Source organism: Ruditapes philippinarum, unplaced genomic scaffold (genome assembly GCF_026571515.1).
Source record: "Ruditapes philippinarum isolate M1 unplaced genomic scaffold, ASM2657151v2 ctg1764_1_1_1_1, whole genome shotgun sequence".
Lineage (NCBI taxonomy): Eukaryota > Metazoa > Mollusca > Bivalvia > Venerida > Veneridae > Ruditapes > Ruditapes philippinarum.
The window spans coordinates 113,501-124,053 of record NW_026857763.1 but is presented as its reverse complement, the minus strand read 5'-3'; the positions used below and the strand labels follow the sequence as shown (position 1 = coordinate 124,053).

Here is a 10,553-nt window from a genome sequence, read left to right as displayed (position 1 = left end):
GCACGCACGCACACACACACACACACATACACACACACACACACACACAAAACACACACAAATAAATAAATAAAATAAAAATAAAAAATAAACAAACATGCAGTTTCACAAAAAGATTTACAAACAAAATGATCTCGCACATTTTTATGCTGTTGCAGTTGATGCCATTAGAATCTTAGATTTTTTAAAAATCTTACAAAAATGTATTAACAATGATAAATAAATATAATATAGAAATAGAAAGAATTTGATAAATTGAGAATAATGTAAATGAAAATTGAGTAGGAAAAGCTCCGATTATTTCTTTTAAATCTTTATTCTTGGACAAGGGAAGAATACCTACGTCATATAAAATGCCCGATTATAGAGTAAAAATAAAAAAGTCAAACCACAAATCTATGCTAATGGATATTTCAATACACAGAAAATATACGTCGGGTATTTTAAAATATGCTCTGTCTTGGATTTTAAACTATTTTTCATATCTCAAGTGTTTATTTGATCATTGTAAGAATGCAGTTGATTTATTCAGCATTTGTCCATCAGATTTATAGCATCGTTTTTTATTACTTTATAAGCAAAAAGACGTAATTTATATGTCTTTGTTAACTTAGGCATACAAATAGAAACGCGCAATTATGTGTCTACCCATCACGGAAGTTTTAAAATCTTCCCGGCAACCGTGATTTAATAAGACAAACTGAAACATGAAATAAATCTAAAAGAAATAATTTGCTTATAATACAATAGATGTAATTAATTATAAAGATTATATTCGTATACTGTTTAACTTAACTGCTTTGAGACACTTAAAAAGACCCTTAAAGGGATGGATATATATACCAGCAGATCAAAATCAAAGGATTTAGCTTGACAAAGTGTATTTTTATGCAACTCTACTTTAATGGTTCTAATATATCAAACTTAAATGACTGACATTCATGGATTTTCTTTTTTTTGCTATCAAAAGAGTATTGTACCTTGCTAACTTGTTATCATGCAAAAGGTGAAATCGCTGCAGTAATGATTCTATTTTGTTCCACAAAAATAATGATATTGTTGCATAGAATGTAAACAGATTGCAATATAACGTGCCATTATGTCCATCTAAGTGTATTTGATGAGTGTACAGTGAAAAGTCAAATTAACTTTACATTTCGTAATAATTGTTTACAGTTTTAAATTTTACTTTACATATATTATCAATAGCCCGCATGAAAAACGGAAAACTCTATCATTAGGAATGTACCGGTAAACTTCAATTAAAAAGAGAATGGGCATACTTTTATATTATAGGCATTCTTATATTTTATCCAAAATTATGTTAGTTATCAATTATTGATCAACGCCATTCTTTTGAAATATATAGCTTTACTTGACAACGAAAAAATGAGCACAATGTCACTTTAATAAAAACCGGAACGGTCGTTATTCGGCTGCAAAGCAGCCGAGTCTTTTAGAACTTTGAAAAAGTCGCATGATTTACTGTGGAATGACAGGAAGATCAACTTTACGAGTCGTCCATAAAATAAAAGTTTATTAAAACATTCAAATTAAGGACCAATTAAAGATTTCTTGCTTCATCTAAAAATATTTTTATTTTACATTTTCCTCAAATGGAAAGACAATGTTCTCTTATCTTCGTATACAAATAATGGACTGTGCAACTGTTTGTAGTTTACCGAGATTTAATATCGTGTAACCAGGCGTATATCATGCGTAAACACGTTTCATCTATTAATAGCAAATGCAAATCTAAAGGGGAACTCTAAATCACTCTAAAGGCGTGCACGTCGTGGAGAAGGCACACATTGCTTTACCTTAAGAAACTTGTTGGTCATTTGTTTATTAAAATTTTAAAAATTGTTAATTTGGGATAAAATTAAAGATGTCCGATGCTTAAGGATAAACCATTACAAGCGTTTCAGCTCTGTGTATATATAAATAACATACATATTGTCGGATTCCTGGCACAATACGACATTGACTAAAGGGTACCCGTCATGTCACAGCATAAAAGTGTACTACCAGTACGACGTGATGAAATTTTCTTGTCGTTATGCTTCCTCTTTAATTTCAACTAAACAGACATTCGTCTTTATGTATAAATAGCAATTTTTCGGTTATTCTAAAGATATGCAGCGCACAGCTGACCATTCCTTCGCAGCCATTTTACGCGTGCGTAAAAGCTTGCTCATAAGTATCTGTAATATCAATCAGGTTTTAATCACATCTACGAATACAAATGTATGCAACCAATACATTAATCCCCAAATCAAGTGTGGTATAAACACATAGTTTAAAACCGATCGATAAAATACTGTTTTTATGAGCAGTTGGGACCAGTTAACTTTAAGTTTAGATAAAAAATATTTACAGAATTTATACAAATATTCAAGGACATCTATAATTTGTTATTTTATTGATGTGAATTTAAAGCGTCTACCCAATACAGCACACGTGTATGTGTGAATCAATTATCATGAACGCGCCCGTCGGCGTTTGCCTTGGCGTTAATTAATCTTTCTGTTTAGGTTCATGTTCTCAGAAACATAAATTGTTACTTACTTCAAACTTAGTATACAAGTGTATTGCCTTAAAAGGCAACCATTTCTAGTCCAGTTTGAATGGATTGCATTTCAAAAGGGCTTGTTATTTTTTCTTAGTTACGCTCACGTTTTGATCTACTTGACGACATGACGCTTGATACAAAGAAAGGTCTTGAAAAAAAATTTCTCAACATCAATGACACTTATAGTCAAAGGTGAAGCAAAAGGGTCATGATGGCCCTTATATCGCTCACCTGATTATAAAGGCTCTTGATAAATATTGTTAACAATGAATGAAAAGCGGTCAAATTTCCAGCATATTTTGGCTGATAATATTACATTGATGTCGTTTACAAATTTTTCTTATTATGGTTCTGTGGCCTAGTTTTTGATTCCAGATAATCCATTTTTTAACTTAAGCTAGAAATTATCAAATTAACATTTCTGACATTTTTAGGATATTTTAGCTGTTAAATGTTAACTCTAGAGTGTTAATAAGGTGTTACTATATTTCGTCTGTGAGACCAAGTTTTTAACCCAAGATGACCCAAATTCAAACTTGAGCTAGAAATCATCGAAATCAATCTTTCCAAACAATTTTCAAGACATTTGGACCAACACAATGGTCCTTGAATGTTAACAAGGTTTTTTCCATAGTCAGGCTGTGTGACCTAGTTTTAGACCCTAGGTAAACCATATTAGAAATGATCGTTTCAAACATTTTCCCAGGATATTTAGACTGAAATGTTTTCACTAGATTTTTCAATATTTCGTCTATGAAACTTATTTTAGACCCAAGTTGACCCATGTTCAAACTTGACCTAGAAGTCATGTAAACAACCCTTCTGACCCATTTCCAGCATATTTAGGCTAGTAATGTAACTAATGTTTCCTTTATATAGTGGTAAATATCTTATTTGTGTCTACAAATATGACAAAGGCGAAGTACAAGTTTATAAACAAGAGCTGTCGGTAGGACATCAACTCTCGACTATTCTTAGTACTTGATAGTAAAAGAGCCTTGATAATGTAAAACTTTTTAAGTTAACAAAAGGGCAAACTTTTTTCTTTAAATCCATGTAAGAGTTATAGGCCTTGGAGAGAGTCCTATTATGAGTATAAAATTTCAACTTGTTTCAAAGTCATATGTCAAAGGACTTGGAAAATATTCGAGGAATTACAAAAAATTTAACGTAAATTCTAACTCAAAAAAGGGGCATGATTCTGTCACCAATGTTACCTCCTCCCCCTGTTTACCTGTTGGGGTCATGATGGTGAACAGATGTGCAAAGTTTCCAAGCCACATGTCAATGGACTTTGAAAATATTTGAGATGTTACAAAAACTTAAAAGAAAAGTCTTAGTCGAAAAGGGGCATAATTCTGTCAAAATGCTTGATACAGTTACCTCCTCCTGTCTACTGGGTGGGTAATGATGGTAAACAAATGTGCAAAGTTTCAAAGCCACATGTCAATGGACTTTGAAAATATTTGAGGTATCAAAAAAAACTTTAAAGTAAATTCAAGTCGAAAAAGGGGCATAATTCTGTCAAAATGTTTGATACAGTTACCACCTCCTGTCCACTGATTGGGGTCACAATGGTGAACAAGTGTGCAAAGTTTCAAAGCCATATGTCAATGGACTTTGAGGTATTACAAAAAATTTAACATAAGAGGTTACGCCGACGCTCGGGTGACTACAATTATAGATCAAATAGTCGAGCTAAAAACTAAAAGATTAATAAAAAAGGTAAAATCTAAAAAATAATGATGATGATAATAATTATAATTCATGAATATATTGTGTAGACATATCTACATAAAAATACATGTGTGCACTGAAATACTTTTAACCAGAACCTTTAACGTTTAAGCGGAGATAAAAAAGGATATGGCAGTCAATTTGTAAAGTAACTTGATTTGATAGCCTATGTTATCGCGACGTAAAATTAGCAGACGTTTTGACATAAAAAGGAACGCGCTTACCGATACTGCCACACACACTGCTACAGTCGAGTTGAATAACACTGAAACCAGATTTAAAACGCTATGAGGACTTTCTTAAGTTTAGTTTTCAGTTTTGCCTGCCTATGGCTGTTGGATAATACAGGTATTCTTTACTCGTTATAAAATCTAAAGTAATATATCAATAATACAACGAATAAGTTACTGTGTGATTCTCTTGGAGCTCGTTTTCTATTATTACTCAGATTTATCATACGCATAAACATATGTTTCTATTTAAACTGCGTCATTGATATCATGTCAATAGAATGAAAATTATTTTCTAGGATCATATTGAAAAGATTCTGTGCCAAGCAGAAAATACTGTTCATGTCTTAATCAAAAATACTTAATAAAAATTATAACAAAACACACTTTCCTTTAACAAGACAATTGTTATGTCCAGATTTAAAGATGGACAAGTCCATTTTAAATATTTTGTGCCGTTTGAGTATAACAACAACAACAACAACATAAATGTTTTCAAAAAGTTGACATCTCCTAAGGCTTAAAATCAGAGTCAAATACAATTCGACATATTAATATATTTTAAAGAAGGAATTGATGATAAAAATAACTGTTTTAAAATAAGTTATCTGTCTTCATGGAAATTAAGTTGAAAATGACTTCTTTGTTTTAGATTCTATTTAGCCTTTACCCAGTTATATTCGAACGATAATAACTTATTTGCATTCCGTCTAAATTCTGTTTGCTAGCAAGCTTCAAATTTTCATTATCATATTTAAAATGTATAATGTACATTTCCAAAATATAAGCTGTACACGTTCATCTGAGAGATTAATATTTAAAATATTAATATATTTTTTAAAAATAACGTTACTATAAAAGTTAGTCTAAATCGGGAAAAGCACATTTAATAATTTAATAATAAGGAATAGTGAAAAGACATTTATAAGGGTTTTAATAGTGAACACACACACATATACATACATACATGCATGCATGCATGCATGCATACATTCATACATACATGCATGCATGCATGCATGCATGCATACATACATGCATGCATGCATGCATGCATGCATGCATACATTCATACATACATGCATGCATGCATGCATACATACATACATACATACATACATACATATAAAAATTTTTTATCAGTAAATGCTAGGGATAAATAAGTTAAACCAGTTTAGTCTTTGAGACAAGGTTTTCAATATAATTATGTAGCTACAAGTTTTAACCACTGATATATTGAATGTCGTGGTTTTATCTTTTTGTCTTTTCAAAACTGTGTTTAGAGAAATGGTAATAGTGGAAGCTATTTCATTATTTTTGTAGATGCAGCAATTACTGCTTGGACAAACCCAACTATAAATAGTGCAAACGGCAATGGAGCTTTTAGTGTTGCAGAGGACCAAGTATTGGCTACAACAATACAAAAGCTCGTTGCAACTGGAACCGGTACGATAACATACAGTGTTCCAAAAGCAGTCAGCCCTTTCACAGTGGACACTGCTTCGGGAGACTTAAAAATAACTGCAGCTCTTGATTACGAAACAAAAACTTCCTACGTACTTGTGGTAGAGTAAGTATGTTCATATTCAGAATAACATTAATGTTTTGTTGTGACTATCAAAAGCATCTGTTACTAAATTGTCAAATTTAAACTGAAGATACCTGTAATATTAGTCGTAATATTCATAAGTCTAAGACTTCTTGTCTTTTAAAGCTTTGAAATTAATTTTACAAACAAAAATAATTTTTGTTCAACAGTCTTACATTAAATTTACGGGAGTAAGATCCTTAACAAAAGTGCAATCAATATTTTATTAGAGCGGCCGACAGCGGTTCATCTACGGGCACAGCAACGATAACTATTACAGTAACTGATGTCAATGAACCGACATTTAGCGCCTCTTCATACGATCAATGTATCGTAGACAAATCTGCGATTGGTAAGTACAATCAACATGTATGTATATAGTTTTAACCCTTAATCTGACGAATATACATTGCTTTGAATTATTCACAGTCTATCATTCATAAACATGAATCTAGGTGTTGGGTCGTTTTTTGATTTACATGACAATGATAAGTTTCACTATCAAAATGCAGAAAAAGATGTGCAATTAGCAAAGAGTCTATAAAGACTGCATGGATACAAGTCGTCCTTTCACCAAACTGATAGCAAAGGCTTGTAACGTTTGGTTGCAACATGTTGAGGGTTTAAGTGTAAGTAAAAAATAATTCAAGCTGCAAAGTAATTATTTTACAAATTATGGATCAATATAATTTTACAAGTTTAAACACAGCAAAACGTATTCAATTTCAATCTGGAACCACCTTAGAATATTTCAAATTCTATAATGATATAACTGGCATTTTATCTGTTATTTTCATTGCTGTGTAGAATGTCATTTTATCATTTTATTTCGATGAAAACATTTTATTTATTAGAAAGATATATATGTTTAAATAGAAACTTAAATCTGTAGTAAAACTTAAAGATAAACTATGCTCAAATTTAATATTTGAATATATTTATAATTGCTACATAGTCTCTTTGTGAATTCAAAATAAACATGTTTTAACTTCACACAAAGTAGATATGTTTTGATTAAAATTCTACACACTATAGGTGGTTACAATATGAATATATAGTGTCATTAAAGAAAACCTAGCAGTTTTTTTTAAAGAAAAGACCAATTTTACTTGACCTGTAGTAGGGAACGCAGCTTCCAATACATAATTAAGTCATTCTTTTATTCAAATTGGACATATTTGGTAAAAATTTCATAGATTTCAATAAATTTCTATGATAAAATATTTTATCCAAAGATGAACATAGTATATCTTTAATAACGTTCCTATCATTTTAAAAACTACACTTGGTACCTATTTCAGTCGACAAAGAAAATGTACATATTTTGAATAAATAAAAGGAAAATACTCCATGTTTGTCTAGGCAAAACAAAATTATAATAAATTTTCTGTTTCTGATCTATGGCGAACCTTAAAACACCCAACACACCAAATTTGGAAACATTGACGGATAAAAGTGGTAAACAAAACATTAACGATTCGTATTAAAGTTTTGAATGAACTATCAGAAGTGAAATATAAAATGTGTGAAGACTGAATTTAAACTCGCATAAAACCGTAGCATATTTTCTCTATGTTTATATTTTGAGCGGACTGATACTATTTTTTTATTTTAGGTTATCTCAGAATACGCACTTATAAGGAATTTAACGTTACATGATCATATAATATCATCCTCTTACAAAACATGCTTTACCAGATGCTATTCATTTAATTTAATAACCGATTTAAATATGTCTTATATTGACATAGGCACTGAATTGATTACAGTAAAGGCAACCGACGCCGACACAACAGAAACAGTGACACATGTGATAGAAAGTAAGTAAACGCACTGAACACTTTATCTTATCATTTGTACTAGGATTTAACTCAATACAGGATTGGAGCAGTACCTCTAAACTTTTGCAGAAATCATGATCACAAAATAGACAAATACTATTTTTTATTCATTTATTTTCTACGTGTTTCTTTATCATTTTGTTACTTCCTTGAAAAAATAAGTTGGGTTCACAATTCCATGAGTTTTGAAAGTTCAGCAAATAATTAGATGTGCATACACTTACTTACCGTAGAGAGCGAGCTACGCTTTTTCGAAAATGGAATATCTAATAAATTTGCATTTCCTGTTTATAGGATGGTTTTTGACACCTTATGTAAAGATTTTTTTTGATGTCTCTTCAAAATAACACGTACAACATATTTCTGAAAATCAGTGTTTTTGAACTCATTGTATTCTCTTAACCTTAATAAAAGGATGAATCTTCGTGACAGTAAATACTAACATCTTTTGGTCACTAATTTAGCTTCGGGAAAAGGACAAAGATCTAAATTACATGTATCTATTTAATCCCTAACATTGTTTGATTAGTATAATCTAAAACTTGAAAAGGCAGCTATGATTATGAAAACTACAGCGCCTACAATATTTTACCAAATATTGTTTTTTGCTTGTTTAATTTTACCCGTAAAAATGGTGCTACATCAATCAAAAATATTTCATATAAGTGAAAAACAAACATTAAATATTAGATATTAATTTATATTTATTTTCATCATTTTAGAAACTACTTTCTCGTGTTGTGTATGTCAGACAATATTTAAATTTATTCATTTCATTATCATAAATTAGTTTTCATTAATTCATTAATTCTAGTCATGTTTGTCTCTAAACAATACATGAGGATGGCGAAAAATGTTGTACAGAACCTTGACATACACTTATATTAAATATATATTACTGTTTGCATAACAATTGCAGCCCATAAGCAAGTTGGCGTTTTCTTGGAGATAAATTAGATATTTTATTTTTAATACAGATGGCAACACGAATGCTGATTTTGGCATTGCTGGTGCAACAGGCGTTATCACAGTTGCAAAAGCCCTTGACATGTCTACAACACCCAAGTACACCCTCCACGTGATAGCTAAAGATGGTGCTTCACCAGAACACACATCGACTGCCACAGTGAAAGTCTCCGTTCAATCAGCATGTAGTAACGCCGGGACTACTGTACTCAATTTGTCAGCGATACTGTTATCCCTCCTTTCCACACAACTTTAACAATATACAACGACATACTGTGACAAACAATTGTTGTTATATTTTTCTGGTCCTTAAAGTTGTTTTGTTTTGCCTTTTAATTGCGTGGTGTAGTTTTTTAATGTGGCTTAAATACTATAGTTTGCTTAAGTTTCGCCCTGTCTGCATATGTACATTGAATAAATCAATGTTAAATGAAATGCTAACATTAAAAGCATAGTAAAATAATCAAATACGAGGATTTACTTCTTAGCATCCATCGTTATGTCTTTTATGTCAAAGATCATTGTGTTTACTATTTTTTTGTCCATGGATCCTATTTTTATCAATTAATCCTTTCGATTTACAGATAAGATATATGCGGAATCAAGAATTCCTTCCGATTTATGTAAATTCATATATTTGTTTCCCAGCATGTCATATTAATGAATGAAAACGGGAACAAATTTCACGCCTCCACCGCTGGGTAGGCAGTATAAAAGACAAAACAAAAAATAAACTTAAATTCGGTAATTTATTTCTTACATTTGTATCTGTACACATACTGCTGCAAACAAAGCTATAGATAGGAATGTATACACAATGGTAGGTCGGACGAGGATTTTGAAGTAATTCAACAGAATAGTAGATTGATCTCAGTTATTGCCCCTGTTATAAATAGAAACCATTTTCTTTTAATTTGACATGAAAAAATGCATATATGCATTACTATATTAGTCCCTTTTGTAACTATTTTTATTTACTGTTTGTATATTTGTTACAATTGTAATAACAGAAAACAGATTTCATTGAACGCCGCCTTTCCTTGTTGATCTTGTTCATCATATCTGTTCATTTTGACAGCTGTTTTGTATGTTCCAAAGGAGATACATTTAATATATTCTAATCTCTAGCAAGCCTTCCAAATTTCAGGATGAACAATGTCTTTCGTCCGCCCATTTATCTATAATATACAATTCTTTTTACATCCAGTTAACCATTGGACAGTTTATAAGAATATCTGATCATCAGATGTCTACTAAATCATCGTCATTTGCTGCATTTTTTGTTTGGATGCTCTTTGATGCTTTGCATCAATGCTTTTCTTGTGAATATACCAATGATATACCATTTGCCGCGAAACCTGTATGTAAAGGACATTTTGAAAAATAAAGCCAATGAAAGTTTTTGTTTTGGCTAATTTACATATGGATTTTTTTGTATATCTTACCATGATTAGTTGTTGCTATTTGTAGAAAATACGTGAAAAAGAAAATGTACATGCTTTGATATTTTTATCATCTAATATTACTGACTACAGTAGTGACACAAACAGAACAATGTTGCACTACTGTCATGTCGCATTACATTTACAAGTCTTGTATTAGTATTACTTTCCTTACCA

At 31.0% G+C, this 10,553-nt stretch overlaps 1 protein-coding gene across 1 annotated transcript; it reads left to right on the top strand.

Moving 5' to 3' along the window:
• The first annotated feature begins 4,505 nt into the window (after window positions 1-4,505).
• On the top strand, window positions 4,506-10,338 carry LOC132750856 (protocadherin Fat 4-like). Its single transcript, XM_060740913.1, has 5 exons — window positions 4,506-4,657; window positions 5,863-6,109; window positions 6,358-6,479; window positions 7,879-7,947; window positions 8,946-10,338. Exons 1-5 carry the CDS (start codon window positions 4,597-4,599, stop codon window positions 9,188-9,190), a joined length of 744 nt encoding a protein of 247 aa, XP_060596896.1. The 5' UTR covers window positions 4,506-4,596; the 3' UTR covers window positions 9,191-10,338.
• Window positions 10,339-10,553: the final 215 nt, after the last annotated feature.